Genomic DNA, 22,931 nt, shown 5'->3' with positions numbered 1-22,931 from the left:
TAGGCTGCTAGCCTTGATTCCACCTCGCCTCCTTCTTTCATCACCCTGCACTCCCTTCCTCTTTATCTCATGAATGCTGAGGCTGCTAGCATTGATTCCACCTTTCTTCCTTCTTCCATCACCCTGCATTTCCTGCCTCTTTAGCTCATGAATGCTGAGGTTGCTTGCATTGATTCCACCTCACCTCCTACCTCCACCACCCCACACTTCCTGTCTCTTTATCTCATGAATGCTGAGGCTGCCTGGCATTGATTGCTCCTCCTGCCTCCCCCTTCCATCACCCTACATTTCCTGCCTCTTTATCTCATGAATGCTGAGGCTGCTAGCATTGAATCAATGTCATGCCTCCTTCTTCAATCACCCCACACTTCCTGCCTCTTTATTCCATGAATGCTGAGGCTGCCAGCATTGATTCCACCTCATGCCTCTTCCTTCCATCATCCTCTACTTCCTGCCTCTTTATCTCATGAATGCTGAGGCTGCTAGCATTGATTCCACCTCATGCCTCTTTCTTCCATCACCCTACCCGTGCTGCCTCTTTGTCTCATGAATACTGAGGCTGCTAGCATTGATTACACGTCATTCCTCCTCCGTTCACCACCCTCCATTTACTGCCTCTTTATCTCATGAATGCTAAAGCTGCCTGGCATTAAATCCACCTCATGCCTCCTTCTTCCATCACCCTACACTTCCTGCCTCTTTATCTCATGAATGCTGAGGCTGCTAGCATTGATTCCACCTCGCCTCCTTCTTCCATCACCCTAACTTCCTGCCTCTTTATCTCATGAATGCTGAGGCTGCTAGTACTGAATCCACCTCATGCCTCCTCCTTCCATCACCCTAGCTTCCTGCCTCTTTATCTCATGAATGCTGAGGCTGCTAGCATTGATTCCACCTCGCCTTCTTCTTCCATCACCCTGCACTTCCTGCCTCTTTATCTCATGAATGCTGAGGCTGCTAGCATTGATTCCACCTCGCCTCCTTCTTCCATCACCCTACACTTCCTGCCTCTTTATCTCATGAATGCTGAGGCTGCTAGCATTGAATCCACCTCACCTACATCTTCCAACACCCTACACTTCCTGCCTCCTTATCTCATGAATGCTGAGGCTGCGAGCATTGATTCCACCTTGCCTCCTTCTTCCACCACCCTACACTTCCTGCCTCTTTATCTCATGAATGCTGAGGCTGCTAGTACTGAATCCACCTCATGCCTCTTTCTTCCATCACCCTACACTTCCTGCCTCTTTATCTCATGAATGCTGAGGCTGCTAGCATTGATTCCACCTTATGCCTCCTTCTTCCATCATCCTCCACTTCCTGCCTCTTTATCTCATGAATGCTGAGGCTGCTAGCATTGATTCCACCTCGCCTCCTTCTTCCATCACCCTACACTTCCTGCCTCTTTATCTCATGAATGCTGAAGCTGCTAGCATTGATTCCACCTCGCCTCCTTCTTCCATCACCCTACACGTCCTGCCTCTTTATCTCATGAATACTGAGGCTGCTAGCATTGATTCCACGTTATGCCTCCTCCTTCCACCACCTTCCATTTCCTGCCTCTTTATTTCATGAATGCTGAAGCTGCCCGGCATTAAATCCACCTCATGCCTCCTTCTTCCATCACCCTAACGTTCTGCATCTTTATCTCATTAATGCTGAAGCTTCTAGCATTGATTCCACCTTGCCTTCTCCTTCCATCACCCTAACTTCCTGCCTCTTTATCTCATGAATGCTGAGGCTGCTAGCATTGATTCCACCTCACCTCCTTCTTCCAACACCCAACACTTCCTGCCTGTTTATCTCATGAATGCTGAGGCTGCTACCGTTGATTCCACCTCATGCCTCCTTCTTCCATCACCCTCCACTTCCTGCCTCTTTATCTCATGAATGCTGTGGCTGCTACCATTGATTCCACCCCATGCCTCCATCTTCCATCACCCTCCACTTTCTGCCTCTTTATCTCATGAATGCTGAGGCTGCTACCATTGATTCCACCCCATGCCTCCATCTTCCATCACCGTGCACTTCCTGCCTCTTTATCTCATGAATGCTGAAGCTGCCTGGCATTAAATCCACCTCATGCCTCCTTCTTCCATCACCCTAATGTTCTGCCTCTTTATCTCATAAATGCTGAGGCTGCTAGCATTGATTCCACCTCGTCTCCTTCTTCCATCACCCTGCACTTCCTGCCTCTTTATCTCATGAATGCTGAGGCTGCTAGCATTGATTCCACCTCATGCCTCTTTCTTCCATCACCCTACCCGTCCTGCCTCTTTGTCTCATGAATACTGAGGCTGCTAGCATTGATTACACGTCATTCCTCCTCCGTTCACCACCCTCCATTTACTGCCTCTTTATCTCATGAATGCTAAAGCTGCCTGGCATTAAATCCACCTCATGCCTCCTTCTTCCATCACCCTAACTTCCTGCCTCTTTATCTCATGAATGCTGAGGCTGCTAGTACTGAATCCACCTCATGCCTCCTCCTTCCATCACCCTAGCTTCCTGCCTCTTTATCTCATGAATGCTGAGGCTGCTAGCATTGATTCCACCTCGCCTTCTTCTTCCATCACCCTGCACTTCCTGCCTCTTTATCTCATGAATGCTGAGGCTGCTAGCATTGATTCCACCTCGCCTCCTTCTTCCATCACCCTACACTTCCTGCCTCTTTATCTCATGAATGCTGAGGCTGCTAGCATTGAATCCACCTCACCTACATCTTCCAACACCCTACACTTCCTGCCTCCTTATCTCATGAATGCTGAGGCTGCGAGCATTGATTCCACCTTGCCTCCTTCTTCCACCACCCTACACTTCCTGCCTCTTTATCTCATGAATGCTGAGGCTGCTAGTACTGAATCCACCTCATGCCTCTTTCTTCCATCACCCTACACTTCCTGCCTCTTTATCTCATGAATGCTGAGGCTGCTAGCATTGATTCCACCTTATGCCTCCTTCTTCCATCATCCTCCACTTCCTGCCTCTTTATCTCATGAATGCTGAGGCTGCTAGCATTGATTCCACCTCGCCTCCTTCTTCCATCACCCTACACTTCCTGCCTCTTTATCTCATGAATGCTGAAGCTGCTAGCATTGATTCCACCTCGCCTCCTTCTTCCATCACCCTACACGTCCTGCCTCTTTATCTCATGAATACTGAGGCTGCTAGCATTGATTCCACGTTATGCCTCCTCCTTCCACCACCTTCCATTTCCTGCCTCTTTATTTCATGAATGCTGAAGCTGCCCGGCATTAAATCCACCTCATGCCTCCTTCTTCCATCACCCTAACGTTCTGCATCTTTATCTCATTAATGCTGAAGCTTCTAGCATTGATTCCACCTTGCCTTCTCCTTCCATCACCCTAACTTCCTGCCTCTTTATCTCATGAATGCTGAGGCTGCTAGCATTGATTCCACCTCACCTCCTTCTTCCAACACCCAACACTTCCTGCCTGTTTATCTCATGAATGCTGAGGCTGCTACCGTTGATTCCACCTCATGCCTCCTTCTTCCATCACCCTCCACTTCCTGCCTCTTTATCTCATGAATGCTGTGGCTGCTACCATTGATTCCACCCCATGCCTCCATCTTCCATCACCCTCCACTTTCTGCCTCTTTATCTCATGAATGCTGAGGCTGCTACCATTGATTCCACCCCATGCCTCCATCTTCCATCACCGTGCACTTCCTGCCTCTTTATCTCATGAATGCTGAAGCTGCCTGGCATTAAATCCACCTCATGCCTCCTTCTTCCATCACCCTAATGTTCTGCCTCTTTATCTCATAAATGCCGAGGCTGCTAGCATTGATTCCACCTCGTCTCCTTCTTCCATCACCCTGCACTTCCTGCCTCTTTATCTCATGAATGCTGAGGCTGCGTGGCATTGAATCCACCTCATGCCTCCTTCTTCCATCACCTTATCCTTCTTGTCTGTTTATGCCACTCTTGCAGGCTCGTTTTCACCACTGCTACTCAATGTGTCCCTGTTTTGATTCTCTCTCTCTCCCCCTTTTCTTTATCTCTCTCTCTCTCTCTCCTGCTGTGAAAGTCTGATGATGAAAAGTGAGTCCCAGTCTTAAAGAATGAATAATCGGGCCACTTACCCGCAGTCGCTGGCACAAATTTAGAAATGTCAACATGGACAAGGTGGCCATGCCAGTCGAATTAACCTCATAGCTGCTATGGAACGTCCAGCTCCAGTGCTGGACGTTCCATTGCACAGGTGCAGTTCGAACGTTCAACGGCCGACGGCAGCACTACGGAGGTAGTGGTGCCGTCGGCCGCTGAACGTGCGTAGCACTTAAGGGGTTAAATGGCAATTTCCATTAGCCTCTGAGTCCAATTGTCTCTTGTGTTTGCCCATATTACAAATGGGGCAGAAAAAGTGAAAGTAACTAGACCACGAATATATGGCTATCTATTGGCTGAATGCCAGAGGAAGCGGAAAGGGCAACAGACGCCCTTTGCCCTCTGACGACATCACATGGTTTGGACCTTGTTCTGCCTTCAAACGCCTCCTATTTGCAAGAGATGGCTTGATGGCAAGAAATGGAAACTGCATAAAGTAAACAGCATTCCTACAAGTCTGGTGTCATTCTGTTCCTAGCACTGTCTGAGGATCCCTGCGACCAGGGCTAGCAGGGGCAGAGTCTGGGCTACCAAAGAGCAAGCCCGGGCTAGCAGGGACAGAGTTGGGGCTACCAAAGAGCAAGCCCGTGCTAGCAGGGGCAGAGTCGGGGCTACCAAAGAGCAAGCCCGGGCTAGCAGGGGCAGAGTCGGGGCTACCAAAGAGCAAGCCAGGGCTAGCAGGGGCAGAGTCGGGGCTACCAAAGAGCAAGCCAGGGCTAGCAGGGGCAGAGTCGGGGCTACCAAAGGGAACGCTAGGGCTAGCAGGGGCAGAGTCGGGGCTACCAAAGAGCAAGCCAGGTCTACCAGGGGAAGAGTCGGAGCTACCAAAGAGCAAGCCAGGGCTAGCAGGGGCAGAGTCGGAGCTACCAAAGGGCAAGCCAGGGCTAGCAGGGGCAGAGTCGGCGCTACCAAAGGGAAAGCCAGGGCTAGCAGGGGCAGAGTCGGGGCTACCAAAGGGAACGCTAGGGCTAGCAGGTGCAGAGTCAGAGCTACCAAAGGGCAAGCCAGGGCTAGCAGGGGCAGGGTCGGCGCTACCAAAGGGCAAGCCAGGGCTAGCAGGGGCAGAGTCGGGGCTACCAAAGGGAAAGCCAGGGCTAGCAGGGGTAGAGTCGAGGCTACCAAAGAGCAAGCCAGGGCTAGGGGGCAGAGTTGGCGCTACCAAAGGGCAAGCCAGGGCTAGCAGGGGCAGAGTTGGGGCTACCAAAGGGAAAGCCAGGGCTAGCAGGGGCAGAGGCGGGGCTACCAAAGAGCAAGCCAGGGCTAGCAGGGGCAGAGTCGGCGCTTCCAAAGGGCAAGCCAGGGCTATCAGGGGCAGAGTCGGGGCTACCAAAGGGAAAGCCAGGGCTAGCAGGGGCAGAGTCGAGGCTACCAAAGAGCAAGCCAGGTCTACCAGGGGAAGAGTCGGAGCTACCAAAAGGGCAAGCCAGGGCTAGCAGGGGCAGAGTCGGAGCTACCAAAGGGCAAGCCAGGGCTAGCAGGGGCAGAGTCGGCGCTACCAAAGGGAAAGCCAGGGCTAGCAGGGGCAAAGTTGGGGCTACCAAAGGGAACGCTAGGGCTAGCAGGTGCAGAGTCAGAGCTACCAAAGGGCAAGCCAGGGCTAGCAGGGGCAGAGTCGGCGCTACCAAAGGGCAAGCCAGGGCTAGCAGGGGCAGAGTCGGGGCTACCAAAGGGTAAGCCAGGGCTAGCAGGGGTAGAGTCGAGGCTACCAAAGAGCAAGCCAGGGCTAGCAGGGGCAGAGTTGGCGCTACCAAAGGGCAAGCCAGGGCTAGCAGGGGCAGAGTTGGGGCTACCAAAGGGAAAGCCAGGGCTAGCAGGGGCAGAGGCGGGGCTACCAAAGAGCAAGCCAGGGCTAGCAGGGGCAGAGTCGGCGCTTCCAAAGGGCAAGCCAGGGCTAGCAGGGGCAGAGTCGGGGCTACCAAAGGGAAAGCCAGGGCTAGCAGGGGCAGAGTCGAGGCTACCAAAGAGCAAGCCAGGGCTAGCAGGGGCAGAGTTGGAGCTACCAAAAGGGCAAGCCACGGCTAGCAGGGGCAGAGTCGGCGCTACCAAAGAGCAAGCCCGGGCTAGCAGGGGCAGAGTTGGGGCTACCAAAGAGCATGCCAGGGCTAGCAGGGGCAGAGTCAAGGCTACCAAAGGGCAAGCCCGGGCTAGCAGGGGCAGAGTCGGGGCTACCAAAGAGCAAGCCAGGGCTAGCAGGGGCAGAGTCAGGGCTACCAAAGAGCAAGCCAGGGCTAGCAGGGGCAGAGTCGGAGCTACCAAAGGGCAAGCCAGGGCTATCAGGGGCAGAGTCAGTGCTACCAAAGGCAAGCCAGGGCTAGCAGGGGCAGAGTCGGGGCTACCAAAGGGCAAGCCAGTGCTAGCAGGGGCAGTTGGTGCTACCAAAGAGCAAGCCAGAGCTAGCAGAGGCAGAGTCGGGGCTACCAAAGAGCAAGCCAGGGCTAGCAGAGGCAGAGTCGGGGCTACCAAAGAGCAAGCCAGGGCTAGCAGGGGCAGAGTCGGGGCTACCAAAGAGCAAGCCAGGTCTACCAGGGGAAGAGTCGGAGCTACCAAAGGGCAAGCCAGGGCTAGCAGGGGCAGAGTGGCGGCTACCAAAGGGCAAGCCAGGGCTAGCAGGGGCAGAATTGGGGCTACCCAATAGCAAACCAGGTCTATCAGGGGCAGAATCGGAGCTACCAAAGGGCAAGCCAGGGCTAGCAGCAAATTGCGATTCCTTAAATGCAATGTAAGAGGCCCAGAAAAAGTGCAATTTGGCCCTATGGAATCTCAAATTACCACCAACTTCAAGTTGGTGGTAATTTGCGATTTCTTTTACAAATGCACTTTTTTGCATTTTTCAAAGTGCCATGTGGCACACATACATGCCCTTAGGGCATGTATGTGTGCCACAAGTGCACACATGTGCATTTCAGGGGTGCAACAGGGTGTCCTTTTGACACCCTGGCACCCTTGAAATTGTATTCTCAATTTGCGATTCTCTAATTGAGAATCACAAATTGAGAATGTCTTCCCATTCATTTCTATGGGCCTCTAGGCTCATAGGAATGAATGGGGAGGTATTCCTTAATTGCAAATTGCAATTTGCGATTAGCAATTTAGGAATATGTAGGATTCGCAAAATTATTTGCAAATCCTACATACATAGCATTTTGTGATTCTCTAAAAATCGCTATTTGACAATCACAAAACCAAAGTTTCATGCATATGGGCCAGAGTCTTCCTATTGGGAGGTGATATGTATCTTATTCAGTATGAACAAGGACAGCGCTGTCTAACACAGTTGAACCCAGTCGCAGAGCCGCCCAATTCCCGCACACACCACCCCCAACACACACAGAAAGCAGATAGAAATTCTCAGATCAACAATGGTGTTACTTTTCTGTAGCATCTCAAAAGTGCCGCTGTCATACGTACCCTGGTGAGACATTGCGTTAGTACGTCTCGCACGTGTCCGTGCAGGTCCCCGCACAGCATTTCAGCACTTCCGGGCAGTCATTGTCCTCTTCACAAGGGTTCTCTTAGAATATAAAAAACAAATCATAAGATGAGATGGTGGGGAATCTGATCAACAGGGCCCTGAGGCCAGAGGGGAATATCCCCCTTACAAGCCCCCTTCTCGCATGACGCGTGGCTGTCATAATGGCGGCTCCTGTGTACGGGCGCCCGGGCTCTGCCTCCTCAATGCAGCGTCTAGTCTCTGGTTTGCAGTCAGTGAGGTGACGCCCAGGGGAGTATCCTCTATCAATTGTCTTAACCCTGATGAAATGTAGCTGTTACTTAGGGAAGCCCATACTTTGGATTATCTCTGTGTTACTGGCTATGCTACAGGGGGATCAGAATCCTCTTTTTCACCACTCTGCTCTTAATTTCCTGCAGGACTTTTCCAAACTGGCAGCTACAAGAGCAAGATATCCTTGCCTCCTGTCATTAACTTTTTCACTGTATGGGCCTCAAGCTCTGTGCTGTTTCCAGTACCACCATCTGTCCCTTCCTGTTTTTGTTCACTGTGGAGCGATTCACAGAACTAATCTGAGACAAAATCGTAAACGTACTACTTTTGGTATTCACAGAAGGCATTTAGTAGTCTTAAATTAGGATTTTGTCTTAAGACAAACTTTAGTTTAACTTAAATTTAATTTAAGACAAAATCCTAATTTAAGACAAAATCCTAATTTAAGACAAAATCCTAATTTAAGACAAAATCCTAATTTAAGACAAAATCCCAATTTAAGACTACTAAATGCCTTCTGTGAATGCCAAAAGTAGTCAGTTTAGGATTTTTCCTCAGATTAGATCTGTGAATCGGCCCCTGTGTTTTTTTTCTTTCTCAATCATTGTCCCCTTACGTCCCCCTCATAGCCCTACTTTGCCTGTGTCCTTCTCCCTCACCATCCTGCCTTTGTTGACACCAGGCCTCTGTCTGTTCCAGCTGATCAGACACAATGGCATCAAAACTGAAACAGTGCTCGAAGGGTGGCTCGGTCAGGTACCTCAATATGTTCCTGTACTTTTTGGAGGGAATCTTGTGGAATCGCTCGTGTATAGTCTTTACAGATCTTCTAGCTGCCAAGGTGGTTGGATCTCATCCAAATTTTTAGTGCCTAGAACAGATTCTCGCCCTCCTGGTTACTCTCCACTGACCGCATGACTATAGTATGGATTGTGAAGTCTGGCCTACAGGTCTTCAAAGGTGCATCTCCACTGTGAACTGGCCAATTTTTGCAGGAAGTTAAAACTAAAAGCATTTTTGGAAAAGACACAAGAAACATCGAAAAAAGAAGCAGAATTACTCAAAACCACCAATCCAGTAACACCCTATTTCTGCATGATTCTAAAAATACACAAGAACAGATCCCCACCTCTGAGATGTCCCATTGCATCAGGCTTTAGTTCCTTATTGGAACCTTTGCCATGGTTTTGTGATTTGTTTCTAAAACTATTGGTACAAAATACTCCCATACATCTCAAGGACACCAAATATCTCTTAAAGCAACTTAAAGAGATAGAATTTAATTCTGATGGGAATGTGTTACTTGTCTGGGCATTGAAAGCCTTTACACTAGTTTACCATGGGATGATACGCTCCACGTGATACACGCAACCCTTGAGAGAGAGGATTGGGAATATATGACATACATAGATTGGTCTTTGAGTGTGCAAGACTGGTGCTTGCAGAGAACTTTTTTTTAATTTGAAAGCACTTTTTACTTGAAAATACAGGGAACTTCCATGGGGAGTGCCTTCACCCCAAGTGTAGTGGAATGAATATGCTACTTACCAGTATGCATCTGTTCTTGGCATGTAGGGCTGCTAACATTCATATCTTAGCATTAGATCGCCGCCTAGTGTTGGGTCCGGATGATCTCACATTGTTGTCCTGGAAGAGTCTTCGAAGTATCCTGAGATAGGTGGCTCCTCCCCTGGACTACAGTGCGCATGGGCATCGGCTCCATCCCCAGATTGTTTTTCGCCATTGTGGCAGAAGATGGAGTGAAAAGTGTAAAGGATGTCCATGCTAGTGATTGAATACAATAGTATATCTGCAGCTGCGACAGGCACCGGGGAGGAGGGTGGGCGATATGAATGTTAGCAGCCCTACATGCCAAGAACAGATGCATACTGGTAAGTAGCATATTCAGTTCGAGGCATGTGGGCTGCTAAATTCATATCTTAGCATAGAATACATAGCAGTCCCTCCATCAGCGGCGGTTGCCTGTGCCAGCTGCAGAAACCTGAAAAAGTGTTTTGAGAACAGCCTGTCCTACAGCAGCTTGCTGCTTGGAATGTACATCAACACAGTAGTGTTTTGTAAAGGTATGTGGTGTAACCCACGTGGCTGCTCTGCAAATATCCTCTAAAGGAATGTTCCCTAGGAAAGCCATGGATGCCCCCAATTTGCGTGTGGAGTGCGCCCTTGGGGGTATCGTTAAAGTGCGCTTGGCCTTTTGATAACATATCTGGATGCACTTAACAATCCACCTGGCTATTCCTGCTTTGGAAATAGGGTTGCCTTTGTGTTGTGGTGCGAAGGCAACAAAAAGTTGTTTTGTCTTTCTAAAGGGTTGTGTCCTGTCTATGTAGTACATCAACGCCCTCCGTACATCTAAGGTATGGAGCATTCTTTCCGCCACCGTTTGTGGGTTTTGAAAGAATGCCGGCAAGTCAATAGTTTGGTTGAGATGAAACTGTGACACCACCTTCGGAAGGAATTTGGGGTTAGTGCGTAGCACTACCCTATTTGGATGAATCTGAATGAATGGCTCTTGGATTGTGAGCGCTTGTAGCTCACTAACACGCCTCAGTGACGTAATAGCTATTAGGAAAGCCACTTTCCACGTTAGGAACTGGAGATCACATGAGTGCAGTGGCTCAAAAGGTGGTCCCATCAGTCTGGTGAGGACCACATTGAGGTTCCACACCGGAGCTGGTGGTGTTCTTGGGGGAATGACTTGTTTCAGGCCTTCAAGAAAGGCTTTAATGGCAGGCACTCTGAAGACAGAGAGGTGCTGCCTGTTCTGAAGATAAGCCGCTATGGCGGATAGATGTATCCGAATGGAAGTGTACGCTAGATTGCACTTGTAAAGATGCAACAGATAGCAAATGATGTCAGGGATAGATGCATCTAGCGGGTTGATGTCATTGGCAGTACAGTAAATGACAAAACGCTTCCATTTCGCAGCATGGCATGCTCTGGTAGTTGGCTTCCTTGCCTCCTTGATGATGTCCATGCATTCTGGAGGTAGGTTAAGGTATCCAAACTCTAGGACTTCAGGAGCCAGATCGCCAGGTTGAGCTGTTGCGGATCTGGATGCTGAATTTCTCCATGGTTCTGCGTCAAAAGACTGGGCGTGAGGCGCAGTCTTTGATGCGGCACCACTGAGAGTTCGAGGAACGTGGTGTACCATGCTTGCGCGCCCACGTTGGAGCAACTAGGATGAGAGTCATTGCGTGCTGCCTTAGCTTTCTTGCGACCAGCGGTATCAGAGGGGCTGGCGGAAAAGCGTACGCAAATTTGCCTGACCAGTTCATCCATATCGCATTCCCCTGCGACTGTGGGTGAGGGAACCTGGCGGCAAAGTGTTGGCATTTTGCGTTTTCTTTTGTGGCAAACAGGTCTATCTCCGGATGACCCCACTGCTGGAAGTACGGGTGGAGGACAGATGGGTGTATCTCCCACTCGTGCATTTGATGGCTGTACCTGCTGAGCAGATCCGCCATCTGATTGTCCTTTCCCGGGAGGTGTTCTGCCATGAGGAAAATGTTCCTCTGAATGGCCCACTTCCACATGCTCTGAGCCAGATGAGACAGCTGTGGCGAGTGGGTGCCTCCCTGCTTTTGAATGTAGTACATCGCGGTCATGTTGTCCGTCCGGACTAACACTACCTTGTTGCACAGATGTACAATGAAGGACTTGATCGCCATGAAGATTGCCATCAGTTCCAGATAGTTGATGTGCATCTTCTGTTGCTGCGTCGTCCATAGTCCCTGCACTGTGTAAGTGAGCAGATGAGCTCCCCATCCCTGGAGAGATGCGTCCGTTGTCAGGATAATCTGTGGCACTGGCTCCTGGAACAGTCGGCCCTTGCAAAGGTTGTGTGGAGTCCACCAATGCAGAGAGTCGTATGCCCGACTGGTAACCAACACTAGGTCTGTTAAACTTCCCTGAGCCTGTGTCCACTGATTCGCTAAGCACTCCTGGAGCGGGCGCATATGTAACCGTGCGTGAGGGACTATGAAGATGCAGGAGGCCATCATGCCTATCAACTGCATGAACACTCTCGCTGGAAGCGAGTGTTGTGGTCTGAACTTCTGGATTAGAGACTGCATGCTGTCTATCCTGACTTGGTTTGGTTGAGCCATGGCCGTCAGGGTATTGATTGTCGCACCTAGAAACTGCCGGACATGTGCCGGCTGTAGATGCGACTTTGGGTAGTTCAGCGAGAAGCCTAGATTGTGAAGGAGGTGAATGGTAGTCGACATGTCCGCGGCGCACTGTTGTTCCGACTTGGCTTGAACGAGCCAGTCGTCTAGGTAGGGGTAGACATGGATGTTCTGCCTCCTGAGGTGCGCTGCTACTGTCGCCAGACACTTGGTAAACACCTTTGGGGCTGTGGTGACTCCGAAGGGTAGGACCTTGAACTGGTAATGCCTGCCTTGAATAGTGAACCTGAGGTATTTCCTGTGGGACGGGTGTAGTGGAATGTGGAAATAAGCATCCTTGAGATCTAAGGTTGCTAAGAAGTCCCCTTGGTTTAACAAGGGAAGAATCTGTTGCAGTGTGAGCATATGGAAATGTTCTGACAGTATATACAGGTTGAGGGGACGTAGATCTAGAATGGGTCTGAGAGATCCGTCCTTCTTTGGAATAAGGAAGTACAGGGAGTACACCCCTGTGCCTTCCTCCTCCACCGGCACGAGCTCGATTGCGCCTTTTTGCAGCATCACCACTACCTCCTGCTGCAATAAGTGCAAGTGCTCTGCGGACATAGGCCGTTGCCTTGGTGGAATGTTGGGTGGAGTGGATTTTAACTCTAGACAATAACCGTACTGTACAAGTTGTCGCACCCACCTGTCTGTGGTGATGTTTCTCCAGACGGGCAGGAACTGCTGCAGTCTCCCCCCGACAGGTGTTAAGTGGTCGGGGGGCAGTGACAGAGAGTCACTGTTTGTTTGGGGTAGAGGAGCGGGAGTTGTTGTTTCCTCTGCCGCGACCTCTGTTGCTGTTATTTCTGTAACCTCCCTTGTTCTGTTTTGTGAACGAGGATTGTGCTCCACCTCTTGAGAATTGCGATTGTTGACCCATTTGTCCTCTGGTGACTCCACGTGCACCTGAGCGACGAAAATTATTGCCACGAAACTGTTGTGACTGTAGGGCCCCCATGGACTTAGCAGTTTCTGTGTCCTTTTTTATCTTTTCGAGGGTGGTGTCAACATCTGGACCAAACAGTCGATCAGGATTGACTGGCTGATTAAGGATGGTTGTTTGAATATCAGGTTTAAACCCAGATATGCGGAGCCAAGCTTGTCGTCTCAGCATGACGCTAGTGTTGATCGCCCTAGCTGCTGTGTCTGCGGCGTCAAGTGCACACTTGATGGCTGCGTTGGAGATTAATTTGCCTTCCTCTATAAGCAGTTTTGTGCCCTCTTGAAACTGTGGAGGCAGGTGTTGTACAATCTGCTCTAGGGTGTCATAATGCGCCCTATCGTAACGTGCTAAGAGTGCTTGTGTATTAGAAATACGCCAAAAGTTAGCAGCCTGTGCAGCTACTCTTTTGCCCCCTGCCTCTAGCACTTTGGACTCCTTATCCGGGGGAGGAGCTTCACCCGTTGTTTGGGAGTTGGCCCTTTTGCGGGCATTGGCGACCACCAGGGAGTCTAGCGGCAACTGTCCCCGAATGTATGCAGGGTCTGCAGGTGCTGGTCTGTACTTTTTCTCAATACGTGGATTGACCACTCTCGCCCTGGTAGGTTCTTTGAAGATGTCCGCAGCATGTTTGAGGACTCCCTTGAGCATAGGCAGTGTCTTTACAGTCCTTTCAGAGACTGAAAAGGTGTCAAAGAGAAAGTCTTCTTCAACCGGGTCAGCATGCATGTCCACATCATGATTAGCAGCTGCCCTCTCAATTAGTGCATGAAATCCTGCAGAATCCTCTGTTGGGGATGCACGTGCACTGAAAGGTTGTGGGTCTTGCCCCACACTCTGGGTGCCTTGGTTACCAATGTCATCATATGCATCTGGATGTGCATCTGGTTCATTGATGGGGAAGGTGTACTGGTCCTCTTCATCATATCCCTCACCCTCAGATTGTTCTGGTGAGGGAGTAGGGCTTCTTCTAGGAGGAGGCTGGATAGGCTCCATGAGGTTAGAAGCGTCCTGAGGAACCCTTTTTTTCTTTAGTGGGATGACATAGGAGTCCAGAGGCTCTGAAGTGATCCTCCTTTTGTATAGAGTTAATTTGCCTGTGTTGGCGTCGATGAAGTGCTCAGAATCGTCCTCTGATTCGAGTTCTCGACCTGAAGGTGCACCTGCCGTAGACGAATCCGACTTCTTTGGCGTCGATTTCGTGGAAAAGGCCTTCGGAGCCTCTTTCGGGGGCAGAAGGAAGAGAAGCTTACTCTTAGGCTTTGCCGGAGCGTCCTTCGGCGTCTGAGGCGACGGCAACGGAGCCGACGTAGCAGCGGCCCTGTCCCTGATTCTCTGTAGCGAAGCGGCGATGGGGGACGCTTCACTCACAGTGGCTTTTGGCGCCGACGAGGATGTCTTGACCTTCCCCTCGGATCCGACGTCATGGTGTCCTTTCTTAGGTTTGGACGCCGATGCTGTTGTCGATGACCCAGAGTCCTTGGATCGATGCGCAGATGTGCCAGGTGTCGATCCGTGCGCCTGCGTCGGTTCCGTGTCCACTACGCGACCGACTAACGGAGTCCCAGGCGTAGCCGGAGCCGTGCCGCTGGCCTTGGCGTGCTTAGACGGTGTCGCTGCGGTTGATCCGTGCCGACCACCCTTTGTAGAGGATCCCTCCTCTTGCGCCGCTTTTGACCCTTTGGAATCGACCGATTTCTTCGACTTCTGCGGACCGGAGGTCGACGGAGCCGATGCGGCGGGTGCAGTAGTTTTCTGTGGGCCGGCCGCCATCTTAGGGACGCTCGAGTCCATAAGTTTCGGTTTCGTTTTCGGGTCGGCCATTTTAGGTGTAGTCGACACCGTAGGTTTCGGTTTCGGTTTCGATGTGGCCTGCTCAGCAAGTACGTCCGTGGCGGGGCCGTGGCTTGCGGCACGGGGTCTTGGGTAAGGCCGACTGGCGATCCCGTGACCCGATCGTGATCCTCGAAACCTTCGGGGCATAGCTCGTCCCCTGAGCTATCTGCCGCGGCCCCATAAATCTCTTCGACGTCCCCTACCTCGTCGACGTATTCAAGGCCTTGATCCGCGACTCCGTCGTCGTCCACCGGATCCGCCTCGACCTCCGTTTCGGGTGGGGATATCTGGAGATGATGACCCTGTTCATCTTCTTCTTGGTCGCCGAAGATGTTTTCTGGATCCGGGGCCGCTTGTCTGGCCTCCAGGCGCACCGCGCGCCGGAGCTTAAGAGTCTTTTTAGACCGGAACTGAGCGCAAGCCTTGCACTTGCCGTCGTCATGGTCTGGTGAAAGGCACTTGTTACAGACCGGGTGCAGGTCTATATGTGGGTACTTGGACCCACAGAGCGGACAGTACTTAAACGGACTCCGCTCCATGCTGGAAAGTTGCGGTCGTGTCGCGATGAGAAGGCCTCGACGTCCGAAGAGTGAAAAACTCCGCTGAATCGGACTCCAAGAGTTGGAAGAACTCGAGACCGTGCGCAAACAATACCGACGCTATAAAATACAAGACCTTTTGGCCTTAAAAAGTAAGTTTTACTCGGTTCCGACAGAGAGAAGTCGAGACCGCATCCGAACCCAATGGCGGAAAAAAACAATCTGGGGATGGAGCCGATGCCCATGCGCACTGTAGTCCAGGGGAGGAGCCACCTATCTCAGGATACTTCGAAGACTCTTCCAGGACAACAATGTGAGATCATCCGGACCCAACACTAGGCGGCGATCTAATGCTAAGATATGAATTTAGCAGCCCACATGCCTCGAACCTGTATGTCCATGATTTTGAAGGAAAATGAATTCTAAATCCATCTCATGCCTTCAAAGTCAATCAATTAACATGGAGACGATATGTTGGTGATGCCTGTGTAATATGGGATGGGGATATTAATTTTACTCTCATTTTCCCCACGGCTGAACAGTTGTGTTCTTAATCTTAGATTCACACTCACTATAACTAAGAAAACCTTGACGTTTTTGGATGTCGCGATATTTGTAGAAGGCAAGGTTCTACTCACAAACACCTATCGAAAACCAACTGATAAGAATACTCTGTTGAAATCTGACAGCTTTCATCCCAGACCATTACAAGAGAAACTCCTCTATGGACAGTTTTTACGTCTAAGGAGAAATTGCAGTACGGTTGCTGACTTTAAATCACAAGCACAAACCCTCTTAGAACAACATAGGCAGGAGCTATTGGACAACAATAAAAAATACACTGACGACATTCGCTTAACCTGTGTCAAACCTTTCAGAATTGCGTCCAACCATATTAAAAAGATTATTTATTGGAATTGGCGCATTTTAAATACATGACCTCGTAAAATGGGATAAACCAATGTTCCCCTTCAAACAGGCTAGAAGCTTGGAGGATGCACTGGTTGTCATCAGACCTAGAAGATCCAAGAGTATTAGAGATACTGTCCTCAATTGATTGTGCCTTCCTAATGAAGTAGGTCATTGCTCATGTGGTACTTGCAGTATCTGTCATCTAACAACTGCTACAAAAACTCTGCACTTCGAAAAGGAACAATGGTGGATCTACCGATTGTCCACCTATTAAGAGAGCTTGAATGACAATATACCCTGGAATAGTATTTTTAATAACTAATGAAATAAATCACCGCACACCTCCATCGAAGTTACATGGGTACCGCTCCGGAATAAAATACAAAAACACTATCTGGGTATATAAGAACCTCATCGACACGAGTGTTTTTAAGCACTTTTTGATACACGGAAAATCTTTTAGGATTATTGAAAAGAACAGGAACATCCTTTCCTTAAACATAACAATGAGGACACCTCATATCGCCCCCTCCGTTATTTATGAGCTTTAGGCGATGATGTCATCACGTCATACTCTACGTCACAAGTTCAGGAAAACGGTTATCCAGCACCATCCACAGAAGCACAGCAACATGCAGAGCTAAGAGGTGACGGTTGGTCCTCTACGGGCGAGGTACCTTGACGAAGATAGTGAGGGGAGACTATGAAACTGTGCTACACTTATAACTGGGGTGAAAAAACCTACAATGCTCATAACCTTGCTCTCCTTCCACAGAGTGTAACAATAGGGTCTGAACGACTCTAAGGCCCGTATGGGGAGATATACTATCAAGAAACATGTACGGGTTGAAAAACAAAGAACTTCACGCTTTGCATATCTTGCTTGTGTATCACAAACTTTTGTCTTGTTCACACCTAATCACGAAGGGTCAGATTCACAGAACTGACTTAAGACAAAATCCTCAAACGTACTAACATTTTGGTATTCACAGAAGGCACTTACTCATTGATGAGCAAGTGCCTTCTGTGAATATCAAAATGAGTAAGTGCCTTCTGTGAATACCAAAATGAGTAAGTGCCTTCTGTGAATACCAAAATGAGTAACTTACTAATTTTGAGTAACTTACTCATTTTGGTATTCACAGAAGGCACTTACTCATTGATGAGCAAGTGCCTTCTGTGAATACCAAAATGAGTAACTTACTCATTTTGAGTAACTTACTTATTTTGGTATTCACAGAAGGCACTTACTGTGTAGCCTACCTCGCTCCTGGACTTTGGACCCTGGGCACAGTAATCTTGACTCCCGGCCCAATCGTCTCTCTCCCGCCGCCGCAGTAGTCATCTCCCGCGGCCGCAGTAGTCATCTCCCGCGGCCGCAGTGCGGAGGGGGGCATCAAAAACTCCATCTCCCGGCTCCCTCAGCGGCGGACAGACACCACACCATTGCGCCGGGCGGCGCATAAAGCAGGCGTCACCCCAGTCTCGCGGGACGCCGGGCTAAGCCCGGGCAAAGGGCGGGCCCTCTGCAGCCCTCAGAAGCCGGAGGAGGCCGGGCTGGGCCACCCCCCTTGGTAGGTCATTACTACCTGGATTACCCCCACTGTTATCAGGTCAGTGACAAGAGAACACCAAACTGTTTAAGTATTTGTCCGACAGCAAACCCTGATTACATTAGATCATGGGGAAAAGAATACCGGCAGTGCCTAAGCCCAAAGATGCACATAAATTGGCAGCAACAACTTCCACTACTCCGCGACCAAGTCTAACTGCCATTGATAAAATGCTCCAGAAGACCATTGACGTTGTTGCAACAGCTATCCAGACCACTGAAAGGCGCTTCTCGCTCCCATCAAGTTTGCCCCCTCTTGTGATCCAAGAAAATTCACTGGATTCTATACTTGCCGCATCCTATGCAGGTCTTCCAGGCACAGGCTCTAATGAAAACTGCATAATTGCGGGCACGGCCTCACCTGAACATTTTATCACTGGTAGAAGGCTATCATCAACTCCCACCATGCTCAGGTCTGATACGAACATAAGCCAAGACTCTTGTGCACCACTGGCTATTGACCTGGCAAATCTAGATGGCACTGGTCCATGCTCGGACCTTGATATGTCAAACACTGAGAGGGACAAAAGTGACAGGATTCCTGTGCGAACTAGGCGGTAAAAAGCCAAGCAAAAATTGAAACATTTAGACACTGAGCTATTGCCAAAAAAACAGAGAAGCAAGGGTGGGCGTAAGCAACGTCGGAGGATTCCGGCCTCTGTAGAGCGGGGAAGGGATAAGGGGGCAGACCAATTTAACTAAATAGTTAACGAAACAGATACCCACACCACAGAAGCCAGTATAGGGACGGGGAACGAAGCATTCTGGGGGAGGATGGAGACCCTATTGACTACCCTTCTAGGGCAGATCAACCAACAAATCCGAAATATGGATAAGAGTCTGAGAGTGTTAGATGACCATGTAACAAAACTAGGAATAGGGCAGACTGTAACAAATACATTCAATGAGGGGACATTAAGTGGGACTAAGCCCAAAAACAATGTGGTTAATATGAACACAGAGGGTCACAATAAACCCACTCCCCCGTTGCCAATACCAAGTACAAGCAAAAATCCACCTCTAGCCAAACATGCCCCTAACCCTAATATGACTAAGATAGTTCGTTTGGAAGGCACGGAACAAAATATTGATAAAAGCAAAAGGATTCCAACTAGACAAAATCGCCCAACAATCCAACCTGAACAAAACATGGCAACCAACACGAGGAAGATACCTACCCGCATCAGCTTACCGCCTGAGTGCGGGGCGTATGTGTTGGTCCTAGTCAATGTGCCCTATTACCCTCAAAAATAGGATTCTCCATTGGTTATCGGTAAACTGTAATTTCCCAATGGAAGGAGCGAGGGAGATTATTCAAGCACAAAGAGTGAGGTGGGTGGGCCCTTTGAGAAAAAAGTTTGAGGGGGACTGTATAATTATAAATTTCAGGTCCCCTCAATGGGCTCAAAAAACACTTGCTAACGCCCCACTGCCCTCACCTTGGGAATTCAATACGACTTTGCTCCCCCTGGGCTATTTTTATAGACACCTAATAGCCCCAAACTCCAATCCCGGGAATAACCCGGCTGAGTACTATCAGGATCTGAATCTTGGTATCAGGAATAAATTCCCAATGTATCAATTGAACCAAGATCTTAGTTTTATGAACGGCCCTGCTCACTGCCACCAGACCACATTTCCAGCTTACCCGATTCCACACCCAAACCTTCCCATTATGCGCCAGTATAACCCTGGAGAGAGGCCATATTTAAGGACCAATCTAAACCGAAACTCGCCTCAAAACGAGCTGAGGTCCATATATAACATCCCAACCTATAACTGTTTTGAACACGCCTTCTCAAATTTAGAAGATCAGGACTGACTGAGCAATAGTGGAGGTAATACTGGATGTCAAGAATCGAGCAATGATAAGGAGGAATATCTATTACCAACACAAGCTAACACAACCCAGGAAATAGTAGCGCACCACCACACTGTCACATCCATAGCCACACAAGAGGATGTAACTCCTACAGTAACTAACTCTAAGCGGAGTATAGTTACAAGTGTTAGGAGCAACCCAACTAGCCACTCCAACCACTGTGACTTGCCAATTCTTAGCTGGAACGTGGCGGGGTTAGAACCAAGACTGTCAGACCCACAATGGGTCCAGCTATTGGATGGAAAAGACATTATTATGTTTCAGGAGACATGGGCTGTTGGGAATTTATATATAGAGGGCTACCATTGTTTTAGCGTGACAGCACCCAAGCCTGATTTTAGTCGCGCAGTGGGAGGCTTGTTTATTGGGATCAAGATATTGGCAGGTGGCACAATTAGAGATTTATCGAGAGGGAATTCGAACATACAGATCTTGGAATTCAAGCGAAAGACCCGGATTTATTTAATTAATTTTTATAATAATGATTTTCATTCGGTACCTAGTAAGAATTTTGAAGCAGTCTCTAAGACCTTACGAAACCTTGAAACCAGCTTAGAAACACAGGAGGACTGAGGATAGAAATCATTTAGATCAAGCCGAACGAAGGGGTATTGAATTAGCTAATATATTAACTGAGCATACTCTCAGTAATGCTATAGATAAATGTTACACTCCTAGCACGTCATGCTCCCACATTCAGAGGCAGGGATTGCTTTTCCACCATTGATTTTATCTTTATGTCCCCCCATTTGATAGATCGCGTAACAAAATCCACAGTGACGGAAACATCGTTTGGGGATCATAATCCCCTAACAGTGACTCTGCACCTAGGCCCTAGCCAGGTATACGCTAATTTAAATGGCGCAAGAGACATTACACCCTCAGGTGATGGCCTGCGACTAAAATGGAGGGGAGTTGACAGTGGGGTATTATTGGAAAGTGTAAAAAGGGAACATCCCCAGTTAATCAACTCCTGTTTATCTATGGATGGGAACTGTCACAGGATAATCGCCGACTTCGGTAAATTGTGTCTAGTTATAAAAACTTCTTTGTCAGTTCCGTTACCAAAGGAAGGGAAAGAGCCAAGGTGGTTTGACTCCGCCTGCTCATCAGCAAACAGGGAATTACGCAGGGCACTAACCACCAAACCAAGGTGCATAATGGAGGTACAGGCAGCCAGGTAATGTTATAAACTTAAAATAGCTGAAAGAAAGGCTGCTCTATTGACAGAACAGTGGGAGTCGCTGGTTGGAAGGGCAAACCTGAAAAGCAGTGGCCCCTTCTGGTCAGCCGTCAGAAAAACGCGAGAAATGGGTAAACAACTAACCCCAATTAGTTGCAATATAACCAGCGATTCTTGGGAGGCCCATTTCTCCAAAATCTATGCTGCACCTCTCGAGGAATTAACTAGTTTTGCCCAGGACAGCTTCGCGGCTTAGGGATCGATCTCCATGAGGTGGTAATAGCTATTAAAGAGAGCCTTGGGAATAAGGCCCCCGGTCCTGATGGACTGCCCATTGATGTTATCAAACATACCCCATACCTATGGGCACCAATCCTCCTTAATGTCTTCAACAGTCTGCCAACAGTGCCCATGCCCACTACTTGGGCAACCAGTACCATAGTCCCAATTTTTAAAAAGAGCGAGAGATCGGACCCAGTGAACTATCGTCCGATCTCCCTTTTGGATAATACCTTAAAAATTTTGGGGCGAGTCATCTATAATAGAGTGGTTGAGTGGACTGAAGATACGGGCATATTGGACCAGTGTCAGATGGGATTCAGGAGCAAGGTGGGGACGGTTGAGTAATGCTTGAATTTAAAATTGATAATTGATAAGTATACTGTTGCCCGATCATCTCCTATTTACCTTGCGTTTATGGATCTTTCATCTGCGTTTGATCTAGTGAATAGATCTAAACTTTGGGCAATCCTCTTGAATTATGGTCTGGATGAGGCCCTTGTTAACTTCCTGGCCTACCTCCATACTGATCTCAAGGCACAAGTTAGGATTGGGATGGGTGGAGAAGTATCTGGACCTATCAACATTGGTAGGGGGGTAAGACAGGGGTGCGTTTTAGCACCCCTGCTGTTCATTATTTATAATAATGGTTTAGCCAAAACCTTAAAACAAGTGACGAGTGATGTACCAATAATCCAGGGGCAACCTGTACCAGTTTTATTATACGCGGACGATGCGGTCCTTATGGGCCGTACACCAAACGGCTTAGATCTGCGTGTACATTTTAAAAAATCTTTTATTATGCCATGTGGGCCCGGGAAACGAAAGCTCAACACCATGTAGGGACAGATAAATTAGAATCTGTAACCACATTCCTATATTTAGGGTTGGCTTTCGCTGCGAACGGTTCATGGAGTGGGCATTTGGCCCACGCCATGGGCAAGTTCTCGAAAGCCAACAACTCCATTTTGAGCCTGCCTCGCCCAAAAAGAATAGGTGCCACCAGAGCTATTTAAAATTTTTTTTAATTACAGTGCTTACCTGTGGCTACATACGGGGCTGAGGTCTGGAGATTGGGAAAAAGTCCAAGTATCCAGCGAGAAGAAAGACGATTTTGCAGGAAAATACTGGGCGCCCCAATCTCATCTTCCGAATTTATCTGTCATGGGGAATTAAACCTCCCTTATGTATGTGACTTTATTAGAACTAGGCCAGCTATATTCTGGATCAGGATTTGGAGAAATAATTCAGCCACTTTAACGCAAAATATTATAAAAGACTGTCTCAAATGTGACCATGGCTTGGCGATCCCCTGGCTTGCGGGTGTTTTAAAAACATTGAGTGCCGTGGACAAAGGAGATCTTTTCTCCGACCCAAGCAGGATTGAGCCTAAAGACAAAATCGAGGTCAAACAAGCACTGTACACACTTTATAACTCTGAACGAAAGGAAAGGGAAATTCTCAAATCAACTGTTGTGAGCTACATGGGGAATGAATTATGTAGGAGACCACTTCCGCCCTACCTTACTTTACCCATGACCAATTGGGAGAGATCATTGTTGTTTCGCCTAAGGGCGGGCTCAGTATTTTTACTGGGCTTTCCCTTGGGTTACCAACATACAACACAATATAATCCATGTCCGTGTGATGGCATTAGCAAACAGAATGATCTGCACTTTCTATTCTTCTGTAAATTTTA

At 48.8% G+C, this 22,931-nt stretch overlaps 1 protein-coding gene across 1 annotated transcript in view; it reads right to left on the bottom strand.

The window, feature by feature from the left end:
• Positions 1-7,534: 7,534 nt before the first annotated feature.
• LOC144767873 (uncharacterized) overlaps positions 7,535-22,931 on the bottom strand; it is a 29,032-nt gene continuing 13,635 nt past the window's right edge. The window contains exon 3 of the mRNA XM_078651229.1: positions 7,535-7,643. Coding sequence (XP_078507355.1) covers positions 7,558-7,643 — 86 coding nt within the window. The 3' untranslated portion in view covers positions 7,535-7,557. The remainder of the gene's footprint in view (positions 7,644-22,931) is intronic.

The sequence above is a fragment of the Lissotriton helveticus genome, chromosome 7 (assembly GCF_964261635.1).
Source record: "Lissotriton helveticus chromosome 7, aLisHel1.1, whole genome shotgun sequence".
Taxonomy (NCBI): domain Eukaryota; kingdom Metazoa; phylum Chordata; class Amphibia; order Caudata; family Salamandridae; genus Lissotriton; species Lissotriton helveticus.
The sequence above is the reverse complement of the archived record's forward strand: the minus strand, read 5'-3'. Positions and strand labels throughout refer to the sequence as shown.